The following is a 22,829-nucleotide window of genomic DNA, read 5'->3' as shown; positions in this document are numbered from 1 at the left end:
ACTAAGATAGTGGATATATTGAATTAGCTCTGGTCTTCAATCGAACATATGTATATATGTATATATATATATATATATATATATATATATATATATATATATATATATATATATATATCTATCTATATATATATATGTATATATAAATATATATATATATATATATATATATATATATATATATATATATATATGAGTGGAAGGGCGGTGAGCTAAACACAGAGAACAGTTGGAGTTTTATTCACTGACGTTTCGTCCTTACCAGGACATTCTCAAAGTACATACAGTCTCAGAAAATGAACAGCTTATATAATCCATCCTTGCCGTGTTCTCCCTCCATACTCTCATCCGTTCTCAACCCTTCTCATGTGACTCCGACCATGCCGCTTCTCCCTCCGTTCTCAATTGTCCTTTTTACCTCCTTGATAATTAGAGTGCCTACTGCTCCTGCTAATTTTATAAACCCTTCCCTATGGTTGATGCAGGGGTGGGAAGTAATGTAGGCTGCCTCCACTTTACTTCCCACCCCAGTCATTGTGGAGCTTGGGTGTATTGATAACACCAACAGTAGCAAATAATATCCTATTATTCTTGAGTTGGGGGCCATGTTCATTTTCCTCTCAGGAGGTATTGTAATTATAGTAAGGGAGTGCAACAGAGGTACTAAGGTTTTGGGAGGGTCTTTGCTTTCCTCCATGTTGTTGTCTGGTTATCATTATTCATGATGTATTTGAGTGACTCTTAAGTCAGGTTAGGCTTAGGGAGGATAAGTTTATGGCACCTTTTCAAGCCCCTTCACCCTGTATGGTGAGTAGAGCAGATTCTGAATATGGTTCCTCAGTTATGTAGACTGGTGACAAGCTATGGTGTCTAATCCAACCACAGGGAGACCACTGGGTCTACATTGCCTGTTGTGTGGGTTGCAAATAAGGTCACCCAGAGATCACCATTTTCTGCCCTGATCATGATGCACCATCACCGTAGGACTTTTGGTTGTCAGTTGGAAGATGTTACTGTCATTGGCTGCCTCACTGTTGGCATTAATACCTGGATGGGAGTCAACTCAGGGGTACCACCAGGATTCGTAGCAAGTAGGGAAAACTTTGCTCCTAACAAGAGGACAGAATAACAGAGAGAACTGATTGTATATCTGGCACTGTAGGTTATTATGAAATACACCATGTTTTGTTATAGTGCCCAAATAACACAGTAAACATTACCATCTACTGCACTTAAAACAGTGCATTGTCAGTAGACAGCCTACGACTAGCTTCCTGTACAAATATAATCTGCAAAATGTATTTCACACTGGCTCACAATCAACAAAATATCCAAATAAATCAACACTTTTGTAGATATGCACACACACATAAAAAATAAACTTACAGTATCATACAAATTAAGTATAAAATAGATTAACTATGTTTTAAGATGAGAAAATATCCTAGAAGTCAGTAGGAATTCCCCAGTCTTGTTTGATGAGATCGGCTGCCTTCTCAGCGACCATGATCGTGGGAGCATTTGTGTTGCCTGATGACACCACTGGCATGATGGAAGCATCACCCACACGGATACCGGACACTCCACGAACTCTGCAGGGCAAACAAGAGGATGTGGCCACTGACAACAATGCATTTACATATAAACAATAACTTTACTACATGGTTAGTATGAATGAGAAGTTCTTCCTCCAGCGGAAATTCCACAAACACAATAAGTTGAACAACATCATAGTTGACATTATCCTGAAATGTTCATAAATTTTTCTCTGTGAAGGATTAACTTCTAGGTTTGGTATCCTGAATGCTACAAATTTTCAACAAGTTTGGGGAGCTATTAACTTATCAATAATACTTGCTACTGTGAAACTTTAATCATGTGGAAACAGGAAGTATATGAATTGCAAGATGGAAAATGACGATAGGAAATGCAAAGGGAAGGTGTGGTGGAATAAAATTACAAAGACAAAATGAGGATTTCTGAGTTTTAAAGATCATGATAATAGAACATATTCAATAGGTAAAAGAAATGGTTATTTTTATGGAATTGGTAGTTGCCACTGAGTCTATCAAAGGAAACAACAAAATCCTGAGAATGAATAGATGGACCCAGGGGAGCTATGAAGGAACTGGAGCCTAAAAATGGTTAAGGAGGATTGAGAGCAATTGTCCATAGTGGAGGACGACATTCATTTACTGCCAATGAACAACTGTGTGAGTGGGAGAAAAAAGGTGAGGGGTAATTTGTCATAGATTAGTTGAATGTGGGGAAGGTCAGGGGGTGTTTGATTGTGGCAGTGGGAGATGCTAGGAAAAAAGTGTGATAGGAAAGGAGAATGGATAAAGTAAAATGAGGTACAAAAAGCATTGAAAGTGATGAAAGCTGACAGGGCACCTTGGTTAAATGGGTGTCATATAGAGTGCCTGATTAAAGTTAGTGAGACTGTTTAATGTGTGCCTAAGGGAAGGAAGTGTACCTGCAGATGGGGCGAGTGTACATACAGTTCCACTTTGCAAAGAAAAAGGGGATAAATATGAATGTAGTAGCTTTAGAGAGATTAATTGGTAAGGCATATGGAAGGGTAATGGGGTTTATGAAGGGAACAGAGGTGGTAATTTGAAAGAGTAGTGTAAGTTTAGGAAAGGAAGAGGGTATGCAGGTCAAACTTTCGTAGTATGAACTTTTATGGCTTTGGAGAAGGTGTATGACAGGGTTGATAGAAAAGTGCCATGGAATGTGTTGTGGATGTACATGATAGGGGGTGAGGACCATAAAAATCCTTTATGTGAGTAGTAAGGCTTATGTGAGGGTAGAGAACGGATGGAGTGAATGTTCTGAGGAGATGGTGGAGCCACACCAAGGTTGTGTAATGTCACCATGGTTGATAAGTGTGTAAATGGAAGTGGGTGGTGCAAGAGGTAAATGCAAAGGTGTTGGGCAGTGGCTTGGAACTAGTGTGAGTGGAAGTGGAAGGTGAGCCAGTCATTTGTGGATGACACTCTACTTGAAGCTGAGTCAGAAGAGAGACTGAAACTATTGTTGGTGGATTTTGGGAGGGTAACTGAAAAAAAAAGTGAGGTGTAAAGGGTATGGGGTGGTAGTTGGTGAGTTTAGAAGATGGAGTTTGGAGGAAGTAGGGAGCTTTAAGTATTTAAGGTCACATGTGTCAGGGGATGGAGGAGTTTGGGTAGAGGTGAATTTAGAGTAAGAGAATTGAATACCAGTAACTGTCAGGGGGTATGAAGAGTGTCATGAACAATAGTAATGTGGGGTTGAATATTGTAGGAAGGGGTGTTTTAAAAGAGGTAGGAAGAGCCTAAACATGATTGAGATTAATGTGGTGATGTTTACAGAGATTGAGTGAGAAATGTGGTGAGGTAGAGTGGGGATGTAAAGAGAACAGACAAATAGGGTTGGTCAAATAACACATACGGAAAAAACAAGTGAGGAAAGAATAGAAAAAGAGTATAGAAGGTGGAGGTGAGTGGACTAAACTTAAGAGGAAGACCTGAGTGAAAGGGGCATTGGGTGCAAGAGTTGAGTAGGGGAGGAAAGAGCAAGAGGTAGCTGAGCAGAAATTTGTTGTGAATGGAGGGGGAATTAACAAAGCCTGTGAATTCAAGAATGAATGAGGGGGGAGGATCACCATGTAATGAAACAGTGGAGGTAAACTGGTTTCAGATATTGCCCTTTGCTGTGGAAGTGCCGTGTCTTGCTGCATTGACTTGGACCCATGGAGTGGGCAGAGGACAGGGATTACCCTTCACCCACAATGAGCTAAAATAGGAGGGGCAATGATTTTTTCAACTTTGTGAGAATAGGGCATGTTACTTTGAAGTTGGAGTAGCAGGGGTGTTGAGACCATAAATTTTAAGAACTACTGCTCCGAAGTCCTGCTAAAGTTGAGCAGTTTTTACGAGGGAACTAATTCACCCCTGTATCTGCAACTATGATAATATAATGTTCACCCTCACCTGAGTCTGCTGTCCACTACTCCGAGTGGATCCTCCGCAGGTGCCATTTTGCAGGTGCCCGCTTGGTGATACGAGGTAGATACAAAGTGTCTCCCGAAACACCACCAGTATTCATCAGTATTGAACTTGAGGTGCGCACAACCTGGGATAGGCTGTGGATGGAGAAGAATGGATGTAGAAAATGTAGCAGTCCAGGTATTCTAATTAAGTAGGACAAATCAAAATAGGGTGGTGTAAGATATAAAGAGTGACTAAGCTGGATGATGGGATCGTATTGACAAAATCAAACAATATAGTGGTGCAGAAGACATTTGTGAAATATAATTTACACTCATAATATCATGTACTTTTATATGGAGTATGATGAATACTAATGTATTTCCTCAAGTATATGGATGTGTATCAGTGATAAGGGATGAAATCGACATACCGTTTCATGAAGTTTGGCATCAAATCCATCACGCAATGCTGAAGTTTCCCCCACTCTTATTGCAAACTTAATTCCTGAAAGCAAAGAGCAGGGTACAACATGTATTTAGATACATACACACACATGTGCTCATGATAAGTGTGCCAATCAAAGTGAATAAGCACCAGCACTTGAAAACAGACGAGGCAAACACAATCATATCAAGGGATTCTGGGGCCATGCTCCCCCATAATGAAAAAATAATAATAATAAATAAATAAATAAATAAACAAATAAATAATAATAATGTAGATCAATTAAACTTTTTGCATACCATAAGAAAAAGTCATGGGAATTCAGCATTGATTGTGCTATTTTCATTTTCTGGGCTGTAGGAGAGGAATGTAGATACACTTTCAATTGCTGTAGATTGTACTATACTATACTTTTTAGTTATTTTCAGAGTTGGATTGATCTACTCCTAGTGACTTACCCATAAGCACTGTGGATTGAGCAGGCTACTAAAGAAAGGGATAGTAAGGGTGATGCCAGGTTGAAAAAAAAAAAAATAATAATAATAATAGTAATAATAATATATATACTGTGTATATATATATATATATATATATATATATATATATATACTGTATATATATATATATATCTTGTATATATATATATATATAATATATATATATTGTATATATATATAAAATATATATATATATATATATATGTATATATATATATATATATATATATATATATATGTCCTACTTTAACATGGAGTAACAGTAACCTGGTAAGCTTCAGAAATGGATGGTCCACTGTACACTATGTACAGACAATAAGTCAACTAATCAAGAAAAAAGGCAATAGACCTGTATGTTTAGCTTTTGTAGATTATGAAAAGACCTTTGAATCTGTAGATAGATAATAATGCTAAACTTTCTACATGCCTTTCTGACATGCAATACATACCTTTGACAATAAGCTCAAGGTCCCGCTCATCCTCAAGGAACTTGGGATCAATGATGGGGGTATCCAGTGGGTTGTTGGACCTGAGCCGGACGGACCCGGAGCCAAAGGGGCGCGTGATCTGGGGCACGATGTTAAAGCCTTCTCGACCCAGGATGGACCCATAGTACTGGAGGAATTGCTGCAAGAGATTCACATGGATTGCCCACATTGAAGGAAGTCAGGGTGCTGCTGTGCTCTGTGCATGATTAGCGACAAAAGCTGTGTTGACCGAAAATCTTGGCACCCCTTCAGTTGTGACTCATTTGAGGCCAGACCTTTCATATCAGCTTTCTGTAAGAATGCATCCTGCTCCCAGGAATATTCAAGTGTATGTTGTAAGACTGGTGTAAGGAAGAGGTGATTGTGTACCTACACTGAGTGTGTGGCACTTTCTTTTATTCTGGTTGCCACTACTCTGATTTGTTCGTATGCATATCATCCTCTCGGAAGCAAACAGAGCATGTGGGAGTTTGTCACCTCCATGGCATCTGCCATGCTGAAGTATATCATGATGACCAACACCACAATGATTAGTTTTGATGGAGGTTGTAGACACTGTCTTGGACTAAGTCACACTCCTTGAGGCCAATGCCTCCTCCACTCCATGGGCAGTTGCTGCCCCTCCTGCAAACCCCACTTCTTCGCAGTCCACAGCAAAAAAAATCACAGCTTCTGTTGGCACCAAGTCCAAGGCAGCAGCCAAGAAAAGTGGCACACACACCTTCCCCCTGTTCACAAGATGGAGTCTGTCAAATTTCTTCCCACTAAGGAGACAACTTCCCCACAGTTTGGGCTTGAGACCCACTTCCACAATTACGGAAGTGATAGAACTGGATAGTGAACCTGACACCACCTTCACCTCCTCCTAGGCCAGCATGTTTATGGATGACAGCTACCAATTAGTGATGTCATCGACTTCATTCAACAGCAAGGGTGAAACTGAGGTGGAATAGCTGCACCCTTCCCCCTCCCTCTACGATGCCCGCCTCCCCACCTACTTCCCCCTCCTCCACCATCCCAGCAAAATCCACATCCTACAGGCTGCCCTGGGCCCCATGGACATCGACCAACTTGCTGTACCCGGCCACTCTGAATCATTGGGGACTAGTTATACCATACACTTTGGGCCAGAAGTTCAGTCGGCTTTGCTATTCTGGTCCGGGCCACCATTCTAAGTGTGCCCATGCACGCAGTACTTTGTGGTGAACGGGCTTTGGCTGCCAGAATCACTCTTGCTGGAGGCACCCTCTTCTTCTACAACATAATTATATCATCTACATGTAGGTGAGCTGATATGAAACCTGACATGATTTTATACTCAGGGTTTAGGCCAACTAAAATATAAATTTCTGAAACCTGTTTTCTACGAGGCCCAATGATAGCAGAGTGCAAGGCAGTAACTAAGCTAATTTTTTTTACTGTTGTAACTATTATAGAACAAATTGCTAGTAACAGTGATGCAATTTGTTTGAATTACTAACGATATACTCTCATGCAGCTATATGAACTTATCATTAGCATGAAGTGGTGCAAGAATGTATAATATCTGAATGAAATCACAACTGAGGACAGCCTGGCAGCAGTCAGAATGGTTGGGAAGAGTGCCACTTGGTATAGAAGGGGTTCAATCAAGGATTACAAGAATGTATCTTCACCTGTTTGTCAAAGCCAAAGATGTCAGAGAAGCGGATGCCAATGTCATATGCCGGAGTCGCAGCCATGAAAAGGAATTGCAGATCTGGCCAGTCAGGGTTGTCGTAGTTGAGGCGAGGCCACGCATTAACCTCCACAGCCATGGGTGTTGACCAGGGTCCTGTCAGTGGTGGGTAGATGGGTGTGAGGAGAAAGATGTGATGTTATTATGGTGGTTTGTAGCCATAGCTACATGTTTAGACTTTTTTTGGCTTACTTATATATATATTTAGGTTAGAAAATATTGCTGGTAAATGAGGAAACATTTGAGAATAGTAAAATATCATAAAATGATGTTGGAAATAGGTGCTTTGTGTGAAAGACTGGCAATCACCCTGTAGAGAAGGAATGAGGAAAGTAAAGAATTATGATCAAATCAAAACTTTCTTTTGGGGGAAATATTAGGTTCAGCAATAAGGCTTAGTCTATATGAACAAAAAGCAAAACTAAGGAAAGGGAATGAAATGGCAGCGCTTAGATTCAAAGTGGAACCTGAAATGAAAGAATGCTCAGATTCAGTGAGATGCAGCTGTAGTGACCAAAATTCTGCCAAAAAATTAATAGATTAATAAAGTTACTTTGTAAAAGCAACCTGAATGATAGACACCACTTAGTAATGCTTCATGAAGAAAATTGGGAAATTGTGAAAAATAATTTCTTTTTGAGGAATTCGAAAGAAATAAAAAAATATATACATATACATATTGTGTGTGTGCATATACCAATAGTGTCATTTTTTCATACAAAAGATGATCGAATTTGTTAAAACCGCATAGTTAAAAGAAAGTGCTGCCCAGTGAGAACCTTGGAGGAAAAAAAAAAAAAAAAAAAAAAAAAAAGAGAGAAAGAAGGAGCTATGCTCATAGTGACCCGCTATTGTATCTTTCCTCATCCAGTTTTTTCTTAAAGCCATGTATGTATGTAAATGTGTATATGTGAGTGTGTGTATTTACCTAGTTGTATTTTACGGGAAGGGGAGCTATGCTCGTGGGGTCCCGTCTTCATATCTCATTTTATCTAAACTATTTTTAAATTCATGTATTGTTTTTGCACACACCACTTTCTCATCTAACTTGTTCCAACTGTCTATTACTCTGTGAGGAAAGCTGTTCTTTTTCACATCTCTTCTATAGCTGTCTTGATTTTCTTTCCGTGCCCTCTTGTATTTCTATCATCCCATTTTATCAGATTCTCTCTATCAATAATTTCTATGCCTTTCATGATTCTGTAAATAGCTATCAAATCTCCTCTCTCTCTTCTTTGCTCTAGTGTCTGTAGTTCAAGTTTTGCTAGTCTCTCTTCATATGATAGTTTTGAGAGTGTTGGTGCCAATTTTGTAATTGCTCTTTGTATTCTTTCAAGTTTTTTTTATACATTTTTTTGTACTTGGTGACCACATCGTTGCTGCATATTCCAATCTTGGTCTTATCAGAGTGATTAGAATTTTCTTCACCATTTCTTCATCCAGGTATGTAAATGCCACTTTGATTGTTCTTATTAAGTTATAAGTTTCTCCAAAAATCTTATTTATATGTTTCTCAGGTGACATATTATTCATAACAATGACTCCCAGGTCCTTCTCATTTTCTACTTTTTTTATTCCTTCTTCTCCCAATTTATATGATCCTGTTATTCTGTTTTTGCTTTTTCCAAATTCCATTATACTACACTTTTTAGTGTTGAACTCCATCTCCCACTTCCTACTCCATTCCCATACTTTATTTAGATCACTCTGTAGTGACTCACAATCTTCTTCCATGTTCACTTTTTTTAATAGTTTTGCATCATCTGCAAAGAAGCTCATATAACTTTCAATTTCTTCATCCATATCATTAATATATATAGCAAACATTATTGGGGCCAGAACTGTTCCTTGTGGAACACCGCTTATTACGTCATCCCATTTTGAGTGTTTGTCTCTTATCACTACTCTCATTTTTCTTTCTTGCAAAAAGTCTTCCATCCATTTAAGCAGTTTGCCCTGTATTCCTCCTTCAGTTTCTAATTTCTTAAGCAACTTCTTATGTGGTACTTTGTCAAAAGCTTTTTTTAGGTCTAGAAATGCACAATCAGCCCATCCATCTCTTTCTTGTATTATATCTATTAGCCTTGAATAGAAACATATTAAATTAGTGATGCATGATCGTCCTTGTCTGAATCCAAATTGCCTTGGATTTAGCACGCTGTTTTTTTTTTTCTAAATATTTTACCCATTTACTTTTGATAATTCTTTCACAAATTTTTGCTATTGTACTTGTTAGAGAGACTGGTCTATAGTTGGTAGGGTCTTCTTTATTTCCTCCTTTATATATATGTACTATATTTGATTTTTTCCAATCTTCTGGAACTTTTCCTTCTTTCAAAGAACTATTTATTATATGTATTTTGTCTGCCAGTTCATTCCTGCATTCTTTCAAAATCCAGTTTGCTATTTCATCTGGTCCATGCGATTTTCTAACATCAAGATTACTCAAGTGTTTCATTATTTCATTCTTTGTTACTTCTATTTCTTTCATTCGATCTCTTCTGGTTGTATATTCTCCCTTGTAAACACTGATACCTGTTCATAATTTCCGCCGTTTCTATTTCTTCTATGTATTCAACTCCTCCTCGTCTTAATTTCTCCAAATCTTGTTTGTTTTTCAGTTTGTTTACAAATCTGTAGAATAGATTTGGTTGATCTTTACATTTTTCTATGTCATCTTTTTCATATTTTCTCTTTTCCTCTCTGCACGCTTGTACATATTCATTTCTATAACAAGTATATATTTTCCATTTTTCAGGTCTTCTGTCTTTCTTCAATTTGGTCCAAGCTTTGTCTCTTTTGTCTTTTAACTCTTTACAACTTTTGTTGTACCAGCACTTTACATATTCTTTTTCTTGTTTTTGTCTTGGGACATACTTTTCCACTCCTTTTTTTTTTTATCAATTTTTGTCAAAATATTCCATTTCTCTTCTACTGTTGTATCTTCTTTGTGTATTCTTTCCCAGTTTTCATTTTGAAAGAATTCTCTTATTTGATAAAAAAAAATTCATACATCAATCTTCCTTTTCTATATTGTTCATTTCTTTTCATGTATTTTTTCTCATTTAGTTCTAGTTCTATCAATATGTGGTCACTTTTACTTATTGGTGCCTGGTATTCTATCTTTTCCACTATTTCAGGTTCTGATGTGATTATTAGGTCTAGTCTCAATGGTTCTTCTTCATTTCTATACCTAGTGTTCTCCTGAATCCATTGTGTCATTGTGTGGTCAGTAATCATCTCAAGTAGAACATTTCCCCAGGAGTCTTCTCCACCCTTTACGGTCATGTCTTCCCAGCAGATTTCTTTGCAATTAAAGTCGCCCATCATAACTATTCTTCCTCCATCTTCCATTATCTTGTTTAATGTTATTCTTGTGTCTTCTAACATACTTTTATGTTCACTCTCTTCCCACGAGGCTGTTTTTGGGGGCACGTAGTTTATTACAAACTTTCTGCTCTTCTTATCTCTGTCTTCTACTTCTATCATAATCATCTCTACTGTATTCTTTCCATATGTGACACACCTCACGTTTATATCCTTCTTAGTCAGGAACATAACTCCACCCCCTTGTTTTATCTCTCTGTTTCTAATCCAATAATTATATGCATTGTGTCCTATGCTGTTGGGTGGTAGTGGACCTTTTAATTTTGTCTCTACAATTCCCATTATGTCCGGTTCTTTTTCCTTTAGATACTCGTTCAGTTCATTCAGTCCTGTTATTAATCCATCTATTTTTGTGTAGGACACTCTTAACTTTCTGTTATTTCCATTATATTCTCTGTTTCTTTTTTGTTTCTGTTATGGTCCATTTCCTCAATTTCATATTCACTACTATCCAGTAGAATTCCTTTTTCTGACTCCGTTCTGGTCTCGTTTTTTTCTTTAGCTTCTTTCCTTTTCATTTTTTCTTCCTCTCTTTCCTCTTTATTCATTTCTCTTTTTATCCATACCTTTTTATATTGTTCACTTGCTACTAGCTTCCCTGTTTTTGCTAAGATATCCTCTACTGTTGTTTGTGACCTGAATTTAATCTTAATTGGTCTGGTCTTATCTGTACTATATTTTCCGAGCCTAAACATCTCTTCAATTTGTTTCATTGTTTCAGGTTCATCTTCCTGAACTAATTTTAGTAAACTGCTTACTTTTTCTTTTTCCTCACTGATTCTTGAAGTTCTATCTAGGTTATGTTTCTCTTCCATTCCTAATATAATTATACATTTCTTTTTATCTGCTAAGTCTCTTACTATATTCTCCTTCTGTCTCATCACTTTGATAACTGAGTCTTCAGTTTGTTCTTTCATTTGCTGTTTAATTATGTCAGTAAATGCAACTTTACTGTTTTCCTGGATTTTTTTCCAACCCTGTGCTTCTTTTGCTATGGCCTCTTTATTGTCTTTATTATTCCTCTTTAATTCTTCATTCTCCTCTTTTACTTCTTTTAACTGTCTTTTTAATTCTTCTATTTCATTAGTTAAATTTTTGTTCGCCTTCTCTAGTTCTTCCAACTTTTCAACTCTCTGTGCAATGTTGGTTACGTTACCGAACCTGTCTTCCCAATGTTCGATCATCTTATCAAGTTTCTCCTCTAGTCTTGTCAATCGGGGGAGGTTGGTATCCCCCCCCCACCCTCATTAAATCCCTGGAAATTATTATCCTCACCTTCCATTGTGCTGCTCTTATCTATATTTCTAATCTTTACATTTTTGTTAATCCCATCACCAGAATCATCGGTCCTCCGTTTGTTTACAAGACGTCTGGCCTCTTGGACCAAGTCTTCTCCTTCCTCATTTCCTTCCATTTCCCTCAGTAATCCCTCCCCTTCTCCTTTTTCCTCACTTTCCCACGACACCACGAGTTATCCCCTTCCCTGTAAATACAATAGGTACTTCCTTTGCGTTGAGGTCCACGAAAATTTCACTTTTTCTTCAGAACTCTAATCTTCGCTGTCCATCCGACAAAAGTGTGTGTGTGTGTATTTACCTAGTTTTATTTTACGGGAAGGGGAGCTATGCTCGTTGTGTCCCGTCTTCATATCTCATTTTATCTAAACTATTTTTAAATTCATGTATTGTTTTTGCACACACCACTTTCTCATCTAACTTGTTCCAACTGTCTATTACTCTGTGAGGAAAGCTGTTCTTTTTCACATCTCTTCTATAGCTGTCTTTCTTGATTTTCTTTCCGTGTCCTCTTGTATTTCTATCATCCCATTTTATCAGATTCTCTCTATCAATAATTTCTATGCCTTTCTCTCTCTATCAATAATTTCTATGCCTTTCTCTCTCTATCAATAATTTCTATGCCTTTCCAGTGTGTGCGTGTGTGAGCATGTCTGTATGTTTCCTGACAACTGGACATGATCCTTGTGCTAGTAATCACTACCTACCAGTCCTTGAGGTGATATATTCATGGAGGGAGGTTGGGAGGGAGAAAAGACCAAGGTTGAGAGCTGTGTTGGTCTTGCATGTCCAGCTGAGGCCAAAGACAGCCGGATGGTCCTGGAGATTGAGTCCGACGCCAGGCACGTCTGCCACAACGGGGATCTGCAATGCGAAGCAACTTGACACTTGGAAGACAGAAAGGTTTTTCGTCCACTTGAACAAAAATACACGCAACCTACCCACTCCCATCTCCACTCCACTGCATACGAGGAGGCAGGGAGTCGGAAGAAGAGTTACAAGAGCCAGATCAGTAAAAACAGTGGAGTTGTTCATTGAGGCAACACCACACGTCATTTCTTTATCATCTCCTCTGGGCATCACGCCTTTGCTGGTAGCAAAGGGGTGATGCTGTCACATACTTTAGGAGGGTTTGCCTTTGCTTGAACGATATTTCTTGATATACCTAACAACCACTTGAATGAAATGTTAAATTCTTCTCTACTTCTGTGTGCGTGAAGCCCACCAGCCCCGGCCTTTTCCTTGATGGAAATGGTGAGTGCTCCCAGCCCTACAAAGGCAGCATCATTAGTGCCTTCTTCAGGCAGGCGTCAACCTGTTCCACCTAGGCCGAGATTGACTGAGCCACCCAACTTTTTGCGAGCAACGGATATTCAAATCAGAGCTATTGGATAATTTCCCAGAAAGTCCTGGATATTGGATATGATGGGCTTTCTGCTCCTGTAGAAGGAGTTGGAAACTGGAGAAAATATATATATATGAAGAGTGTTGTAAGAAAATAGTGCAAGGGAACATTTCAGTTCCTGCCAAAGAAAGTGATAGAACAACACTATTTTGAGAGCCTTATTCATAAATAACTAACACAATTTAGAAAATTGCCATTAGTCTCACCTCAATCTGGAGGTGCAACCCTGAAGGGTGGCCACACAAATGTTCATTGGACTGGGACCAAGATTTCCATCGACCTTAACTGTGTTTTCTGTCTTCACTTGAGGGGCAGGTGCTGATAACTAGCGAGTGTTCCACTCCTACCGCCCAGTGACATAGAAACAGACAACATTTCTTCCAAGCTACTATGGAGATACATCTATTGAAACTCGGGCATATCACGCATTAAAATTGTCATACACAATCCTTGGATATCTCATCACTTTTCTTAAATCATACACCCTTTAAAATTACTGCTTCAAATAATTCACTTCCTACATCCTCCCAATGTCACCCACGAACTCCAAACCTATACCCAGCATATGTTGCCTTTGCTTCCTTTACCACTTTATCTATATAAATATTGAATAACTATCGCGGCATTACACAACCCTGGCGTAGCCCCACTGTTCTCGATCCATATCGTTCATATAAAACCCTGTGACCAAAGTTAGGCACCCGCAAGATGGGTGTCGGAGAATCATCCCCCAGACATTCAAAGCCTTCTTTCTGGAGGTACAGTCACAAAGACTCTGGGCACCAAGTCTTTTTAAACCTAAGTACATCTTGACATACAACGACTACTCCCCTGTTTCTATGACTGTACTCCAGAAACATAGAAATATTCACACACACGCACACACGGCTGAAATAATTTCAGTATCGCTGCGCTGCGAGTCGTCACTCCAATTCTCGTGGGCGGGGAGTTGGGTGCGTGTGTGCGTGTAAGGTCACAGCATTACCCACAGATCGGTTACATATGAGCTCTGAGCCCTCTTCCGGGGGGGGGGGAATCACGAGTCCAACACGTGATCCAAGACCATAGTGAATCACACACACACACACATACACACTTAGATGTGTACGTCTATCATTTGGGAGTCGCCAGTCTGAAGACACTCCCCGTCAACGTCAAAGGGCTTGAAGGTTTCTGTAGTTCCAGATGAGGTTCAAAGGTCTTATTCAGCTGAGGGGAAACCTCCCGGTCTTCCCGGATGAATTACCGACAAAAAAGGCGTCCCAGACGATTAATAACGATGGCAATGGCAAGTTCAACGCCATAAATGGTGCCCGCGGGTAAAACAGCCTGTTTTTCTTATGCTCACGCGGACACGATGATGGCAATGGCAAATTCAGCGTAATAAACAGTGACAGCAGAGAAACAGCCTGTTTTTCATAGGCTCATGCGGACATAATGGTAATGGCGCAATTTTCAGTAACGGCAATGGTAATGGCTTGGCATTCGGTAATGGTAATGGCTTGGCATTCGGTAATGGTAATGGCTTGGCATTCGGTAATGGTAATGGCTTGGCATTCGGTAATGGTAATTGGCGATGGTAATGGTTACGACGCTGTTTTCCCTATCGCTTTCCTCCGGCCTTGGGATCTTGAAGAGAAAAGCAAAATATAACAAACATCTTCGGCGACGAGCGGTTCCTTCTAATCCTTCGACGACTACGCAAGTCGTGGAGGGGCGCTACCCCTCCAGCCTTGCCCCGGCGAAGTCCCCTTGCCTTGGCTTCGCCGGGTCTAAGGAACCCGCTCTGCTAGGGCTGGGGGATGCCTACCTTACATACTCAGTAGACATATTATCCCCTTCCTGTCGCTTCCTAGCGCTTGTTTCGCCGTTTCCGGAGGTCGTCGTTCCCGCGTCGCCGCCGCTAAAGGTCGCGGAGGGGTGCCCGGTCTTCTCGGTCGAAGTAGCTTCTGCCGAGCACGATCGTTCCGAGGTCCGGTCAAAGAGGTCTACCCGGCAAGGCTCCGGACGCCGACGACCCAGATGATCGACGAGAAGGCAAGAGCCACAGTGCATATACACACACGCATTACATATATACGAGAAATATTCGTATACGCACGCACACACATATACATATACACAGGTTTCCACAAAGAGTAGTGGATATCTGGAGCAAATTGAACCAAACAATAGTGTGTGCAAAAACTATATACGAATTTACGAGCAAACTAGACACCGAGATACAAAGACGGGACACTACAAGCGTAGCTCCCCTTCCCGTAAAATACAATTAGGTAAATACAACTAGGCAAATACACACAAGCACATACATACATACATACATACATACATACATACACACATACACACATACATACATACACACACACACACACACACACACACACACACACACACACACACACACACACACACACACACACACACACACACACGACTCAACGGCGCAGTGGTAGCGTTCGCAACCTCTGCTTCAGCGGTCCGTATTAAAATCCCGCCCAGGGCTGAAATAATTTCAGTATCACTGCGCTGCGAATCGTTACTTCAACTCTCGCGGGCATGGAGTTGGGTGTGTGTGTTATCGTGTAAGGTCACAGCATTACCCATTGATCGGTCATATTTGATCTCTGAGCTCTTTTCTGGGAGGGAAATAGCTGTCGATCACGAGTCCAACACGTGATCCAAGACCATGATGGTGAAGACACTTTAGGTATAGCTGATAGGGCCGGAGGAGGAACAATACAGGGGTCATTTCAAACAGTACAGCGAGTGATAGTTAAAACTAAAGTAGGCGATTAATGTGCCTGTGCTGTCCCATTTTTAAAGTTGTCTAATTTTTCTTATAAAACCGATAGTTTCAGCGCTCACTACTACATGGTTACTGAGTCTATTCCATTCGTTGACCACTACTGGTAAACCAGTTCTTGCCTATTTCCTTCTTAAATCTAAATTTCTTCAATTTAAATCCATTACTGCGAGTCCTACCCTGTTATCATATGATGACCTTGTTTGCTCTACTACTCTTGTAAAAATTCTTGACTGCGCTTAACAGATTTCCCCTATCTTACATATCTACAAAAGCTCCCACAGTATTTTCATGTCCACCCTGTCATAAGCCTTTTCCCAATCTACAAAGTCCCCCAAAATTCATTAACTTTTGCTAAAGCCTTCCCACAAATCTGATCTACGTATCTTCAACCTTTCCTAAACCCACACTGCTCCTCACCAATTACTCCCTCTGTTCCTCTCCTAATCCTCCCAAATAAAACCCTTCTATAAGCCTTCCTAACTACACTCAACAAACTGCATATAGATGTAAAAACACACTTAACCACCCAAACACACACTCGAAGGCACATACGCAGGCATTCGTGCAAACAAAAAGATACGGAATCGCAAGTGCAAACAAGTTGGGGTGTGTTGTCTTTAAGGTCACAGCATTACCCACAGATCGGGCAATTTATGGGCTTTGAGCTCTCATCCGGGAGGGTAATAGCTGTTGGTCACGAGATCAACTCATGATCCAAGACTATGGTGAATCACACTAATTCAGCTCAGACAACATTCCAAAGTTTCTTACTAATCTGGGGCTGCGGGTTTCCAATCAGTGAAACTCAAGGCAACAATTATTATCATCATTATGAGATCCTTTGGTCGCTCCTCAGACTTTATTGATCAACTCTATCATATGCTCATAGAAAAACCTTTGAACGCCCAAAGTGCAATCTTACCAGTCTACCTTATGAAAACCTTGATTCATGTATCATTTGCCTCTCCTGAATAAATGCTATTTTTTCCCAGTTACTCTGTTCCTCTCCTAATCCTGTCAGTGAACACGCCTTATCAACCACACTCAACAAACTAATCCCTCTAAATCTTCAACATTCATATAGTGGGGTTACACATGCACGCCTCAAATCAACGAGAACATGCCCTTCTCTGGAATACGCATTGAAGAATCTCACTAACCACTCCATTGTTACCACTTCACCCTTTGTCAGACATTTCATCTAAAAATAGTGCCTTCCCAGCCTTTATCTCTTCCAATACTATTTACACATGTGCTATCTCGCAACTGTAAAATCATGCAAACGCAGAGATGTGGCACAACTGCAGACCTGCAGTAAATGCAACTGACTGACGGGCACTGAGCGGCCACTGGCCACAGAGATGCTGACTCAACATTATGCAATGGTGGGTTTCCCGTAAGCAACACCCCCTGCTTTTTATATATGGTCAATATAAAAGCATAAAGACATCATTTATGTGCAGCATCAACAAGCAAAGGCAGGCACTCTCCTCGTTCGCCTACCCTCCCTCCCTTTCCCACATACCTTATGTTCCTCGAGATGTTGCCTGGGTCCTATCCCAGACAAGAGAAGGAGTTGAGGGGAGCCCACTGCCCCTGCAGCAACAACCACTTCACGTTTCGCAAGGGCACGATGGACCTGTGATGTGTAATTAGAAATAAAATTCTGTCAGAAAAGTATCCGTGCGATAGAATGCTGTGTAATCATAAAGGATGTCTGCCGACGCTCTGCTCTGCCAAGATACTATACTATGGAATATAAGAACTTTTTGTCCTGCAAAAAAGAAGCTCTTGAGAAAGGAACATTGAAACTTGTGGTGCAAGCAATGGGTTTCTCTGGAACCACTGAGAGGGAATTTCAATAGAATATTTTTGGAATTACAGGCAGAAACTCCAACAGACATTGGAAATGATGCAAAAATGCCAGTCACTGCATTCCACAATTTGCTGGCAATAAATGGGCGGATGTTGTCTTATTAACTTAATAAAATTTTATATATAACTCCTCGTCCACTGGAACCTGATGATTGAGCCACTGGAGCAAATGTCACGCGTGCGTCCGTCCACTATGATGGATTCAACACCGAGCGTCGCTTTGAAATTGCTCCAGCTCATCAGTGTGTTCATTACACTAAATCGAGTTGAAAATCTCGTTATTCAACACGTCTAATCATCACTGCACGCATCATGATGCACAGTGTGGACGAGGCTTAACCTTCTTCCATCCGGACACCCGCCTGGGTAAGATCCACGCTGTGACGCGGCTGGAGAGTGCAGGCCGCCTACTACGTGGTTAACTCAGCAGACTTCATACGACGAGATCTGCCCTCGTGGCGGATTGTTTGGTTTTCGGTTTGAGAGTCACTTATTTTTCCTTTACAACTCAGACTGAAGAAGCCATCGTGATCCATGAGGCTATGGAGCAAGCATTCATCTCGTGACCTGGTCCTGTGGTGGTCCACACAAAGGAAGCAAGTCCGTCATAGATAGTCTGGGGCACCCTCAGCCCAGTGACAACATTTCTTTCCTTTGGCTTTTACGCGATTCTGCCAAGGCCCCAACTATAGAGCAGGGGTGCGAGCTACAGCAGTATCCAGGATAGTGTAATGGGCTTCGTAGTTGCAGCTCGGGATCGGAAAAAAAGACAGGAACTCTGCCGACTACAGAGCCCTAATTTGAGCTGTGTTGGCTGGTGGAGTTTCAGCCCTCTCCAGGACATGCCTGAGGAGCCATGCGACTTAAAAAAAAAATCCTTTCAAGGTACTACTAAATTTAGTGAGCTGCTTGGCAATATAAACACATAAACAAACGGACACGGTGCACCTACCTTGCCATTGTGACGGTAGTCCACGCCAATGGCCCGTCTTGAGTCTTTGTCCAACAATATCTGGAATAAAGGGGTTTTGTTACTGCGGGGTAAGGTGGCGATTTGTATGTTTAACTGTGACTTTTGCTTGACAAATTGTTTTATTTGTCTTGCAAAGGAAACTTTTCGCAGTAAATAGGTTAAAATCGATCTCTGTTTAAATGTATCGTCAGTGCCAAAATTAAAACACATCAAGTAGCTTGTAGCAAGGTCATGCTTTGAAGATTCGTTCTCTGTAGAATTCACGCACCATAAGTCATTTTCTGTATTAGTATCGTCACACCGTTGAAATTTGCATTATGGAAAAATAACATTATTAATACTGTTACGTCTCTCATATTTATGTGTAAATGTCTGTAAATATTAGTATTGCTATTCCATAAAGTTTAAATTGTAATACGTAAGCAAATGTATTCGTGGTGATATGAAATGTAACATATGTCATTCTTGCATAAAGAATTTTGTTCTACAGCCAAGACATTGGCTTTGGTCGAGTATACCACGCATTTTAATTTCAATAAAGTCCCGAGAGAATTGGAGTTTGAATAATTCCTTTCTCTCATTGACATGTACTTTCACCATAATGTAGTAACCTAACACTACAAATGGTAACCCCGGAGCGAGTTGACACCACAGCCGCTATCTGCAGCAGAGGATGGCGCCCCAAGCAGAGTCAAGCCGTCACCGCCGACGGGCCTGCCTCCGCTGGCCCTGCGGCCACTGGACCCACCGCCTACTGGAGCTGTCGACGTTGGGCCTACAGCTGCCACAGCCACCACCCAGGAGGTCTTACCGCCGCCAGGTCTTACCCTCCTGCAGCTGCCACATCTGGGCCTACCGCCACCAGAGCCGCTGGCTCTGGAGCTCCCGCTGCTGAACCTACCGACGCCGGAGCTGTTGCCACTACCGCCGACAGGCCTGCCACCGCTGGAGCTGCCGACACTAAGCCTACAGCCGCCTCTCGGAGCTGCTGCCACTGCCGCCGTCGGAGTTGGTGCCACTCCCGCCCACGGACCTGCTATCGCCCCCGTCCCGGAGGTGCTACCGCTGCCCTGCTCGAGGCGAACCTCTGCCCGGCCACCGCCTCACTATTTCCAGGGGAGGCGAACCTTTGCCCGACAGCGGCCCGCACGACTGTCTCCTGGAGAGGCGAACCTCTGCCCGACCGCGGCCCGCCCAACTGTCTCCAGGAAAGGCGTACCCCTGCCCAGCCGTCGCCTCGCTGTTCCCTGGAGAGGCGAGCCTCTACCAGTCGCTGCCCCCCGAGCCGACGCCGCCATGAGCCGTCACTACCCAGCACCGTCGCCAGTCCCAGACCACCCCGCCCTGCCGCCACCGCCGCTCCAAGCTGTCGTTTTCGCTGCCACTGCCGCCTGTCCCAGACCGCCCGATGAGTCGCCGCTGCATGTCCCGCACCGCACTGCCCCCGCTACCAGCCGCCGCCGCCCTGAGCCGCTGATACCGCAGTCTCCAGCCGATGCTGCCGTCACCGCCCAAGCTGCCGACGCCGCAGCCACCTGTCCCGGAATGCCTGCCGCACCGCCACAGACCACTGCATGGTGGCCCACCGCCTCCTTGTCCACGGACTAATGCCGGCCACTTCCGCTGCTTCCGGACTGCCAGCCAGACCGTCTGCCCGTCCACGGACCCCTACCAGCCTACACACTAACACCAGGCCTAACACCTCCTGCCATGTCGGTGACATCAGATTCTGCTGACAACTCGTCACGCCTAAAGACTAAAGTTTCGTTCTTCCTACTTCGTCGCTAGTGGGGGGGGTAATGTAGCAAGGTCATGCCTTGAAGATTCGTTCTCTGTAGAATTCGCGCACCATAAGTCATTTTCTGTATTAATAGTCACCCCGAAGAAATATGCATTATGGAAAAATATCATTATTAATACTGTTACGTCTCATATCTATGTATGAATGTCTGTAAATATCAATATTGTTATTCCATAAAGTTTAAATTGTAATACTTAAGCAAATGTATTTGTGGTGATATGAAATGTAACATATGTCACTCTTGCAAAAACAATTTTGTTCCATAGCCAAGACATCGGCTTTGGTCGAGTATACCACGCATTTTAATTTCAATAAACAGTCCCGAGAGAATTGAAGTTTGAATAATTCCTTTCTCTCACTGACGTGTACCCTCACCATAGTGTCATAACCTAACACTACAAGCTTTCCCGTGGTGGAGAGGAGGTCATTGAATTTTGTCCTTGGCCCACAACATTTCTGTCTGTCAGTACTCCTTTCTCGACTTGCCAGTAGACTGCAGTCTTCTGATATGTCCTGCTCACCGCTATAAGAACTCTGAGCCGCACACGTGCCAAGTCACACTATTCATCACGTCACACTCTCATCACAGATCGTCACCATTGCGTCAAAGTTTCTTACATGTCTTCCGAATGAAATGGCTCACACTCCAAACACTTCGTAATGACTGACATAGGAGAAGCTATATTGGAACAACGATGATGACGATCCGTGAAGAGGCGAGATGGTGCCGTGATAGCGGGGGAAAAAATAAAAAAAATAAAAAAGGGAGGGGCCAGAAAGTCGAGTCGGTAGACAAAAGTAGAGTTATTTCTTTTGTGTGATCCCAGTCACAAACCCAATTGCTGGAATAAAGAAATGCTCGTATATGGAGTCGTTGACTCCCTCCACGCTAGAAGAAAGAACTGTGTTTTATATAGAAGGGGCTGGGGCTTACTTTTGTGCCGTGGGAATAGGTCATCACGACCAGGTTGGGTCGGTGCCTCACTGGTGCCAGGAAGGAAGCGTAGGTGCTAGCTCGCTCCCCGCCTCGGATGGTCATATCTGGTACCGAGAAACCTGTCGCCGCCGCCCAGAGCCAGCGGGGTGGGGTGAGGGAGATTGGAAAAGCAATACGTGATAAGTGGGACGAAACAAGTGTGTGCCGGAAAAAAGTCGGCATACTATGTTTTCGAAATTAGCAATTATAAACATTTATTAGAATGAACTACTATGAAATTCTTTTGGTGGAACCGTATTGAGGGGGCATAGACACAAACAGACAGACACAGAGACATACAGGCACACTCACGCGCGCGCGCGCGCGCGAAACAACGTATGGAATCTAAAAGTGGCTTGCTCACGCTGATGTAGATGACTGACAAACTATCTGCATTAAGAGGTGCCGATTTAGAAATCAATGATGACTTGAAGGCAAATGAACCTGATATTTTTTTTATTTTGTCGAGACCAATCTAATAAATAATATTGATATACAAATGAAAATGGTGACTATAGACTGAAAACGTGGCAGAAAATATATAATAGGAAATGAAGAGAATTACAAACCCACGGGGTGAAAATTAGAAGAGACTACACGTTGACATAGTCTCTCCCTTCCCCCTAAAATGAATCTGAATATTAAATGGTTTTCCACCCACAGAAAAGGAACAAGGTAACAAAATACACCAAAGCGAGTGACTATAACTGTAACTACTCTTTACATTTATAGCCACTCATAAGGAAACAAGTGGAAGTGAAAGTTCTTGGGCTAAACTTTGTTAACCGTTGCGATGAACAACACAATTACCCAATGGGTCAGATGTATGCAGATATTGAGAGGAGACAGCAAACCTGTGAGGCTGAAATTCCTGCTTACTAAAGAACTGGATGCAACTGGTTTTTTGATTACATGTGCCACCACGGGTGAGGAAAAATACCTGTCAAGGATTAGCGTAAGAAAAAAAAATGAATAACGAATTGTTTGAAGAGAAAATGCGAGGCAGCCGAAAGAGAAATATCTAGTTTGGAAAAATGGAAGAAGAGAAGAAGCAATAGAACAATGGAAGAAAAACAAAAGAGCCAGAAGTGAATCCACGGGATTTCGAAGAGAGGAAGAAACTATGAAAAAGGCGCAATTATAAGTGTAAAGACGACCCTAATCTGTTCTAGCAAACTAAAAGTA

At 41.7% G+C, this 22,829-nt stretch overlaps 1 protein-coding gene across 2 annotated transcripts in view; it reads right to left on the bottom strand.

Moving 5' to 3' along the window:
- Positions 1-597: 597 nt before the first annotated feature.
- The window catches only part of LOC143035224 (glucose dehydrogenase [FAD, quinone]-like), a 55,688-nt gene continuing 33,456 nt past the window's right edge, over positions 598-22,829 (bottom strand). For both annotated transcript variants that reach the window (XM_076201980.1, XM_076201981.1), the window contains exons 6-14: positions 21,603-21,724; positions 18,847-18,906; positions 17,545-17,658; positions 12,510-12,666; positions 7,059-7,216; positions 5,365-5,542; positions 4,405-4,478; positions 3,975-4,126; positions 598-1,592 (exon numbers count right to left, since the gene is read on the bottom strand). In XM_076201980.1, coding sequence (XP_076058095.1) covers positions 1,445-1,592; positions 3,975-4,126; positions 4,405-4,478; positions 5,365-5,542; positions 7,059-7,216; positions 12,510-12,666; positions 17,545-17,658; positions 18,847-18,906; positions 21,603-21,724 — 1,163 coding nt within the window. In that variant the 3' untranslated portion in view covers positions 598-1,444. The remainder of the gene's footprint in view (positions 1,593-3,974; positions 4,127-4,404; positions 4,479-5,364; positions 5,543-7,058; positions 7,217-12,509; positions 12,667-17,544; positions 17,659-18,846; positions 18,907-21,602; positions 21,725-22,829) is intronic.

This window comes from Oratosquilla oratoria, chromosome 18, assembly GCF_046742065.1.
Source record: "Oratosquilla oratoria isolate Oo_2021 chromosome 18, ASM4674206v1, whole genome shotgun sequence".
In the NCBI taxonomy this organism is placed as follows: Eukaryota; Metazoa; Arthropoda; class Malacostraca; order Stomatopoda; family Squillidae; genus Oratosquilla; species Oratosquilla oratoria.
The sequence above is the reverse complement of the archived record's forward strand: the minus strand, read 5'-3'. Positions and strand labels throughout refer to the sequence as shown.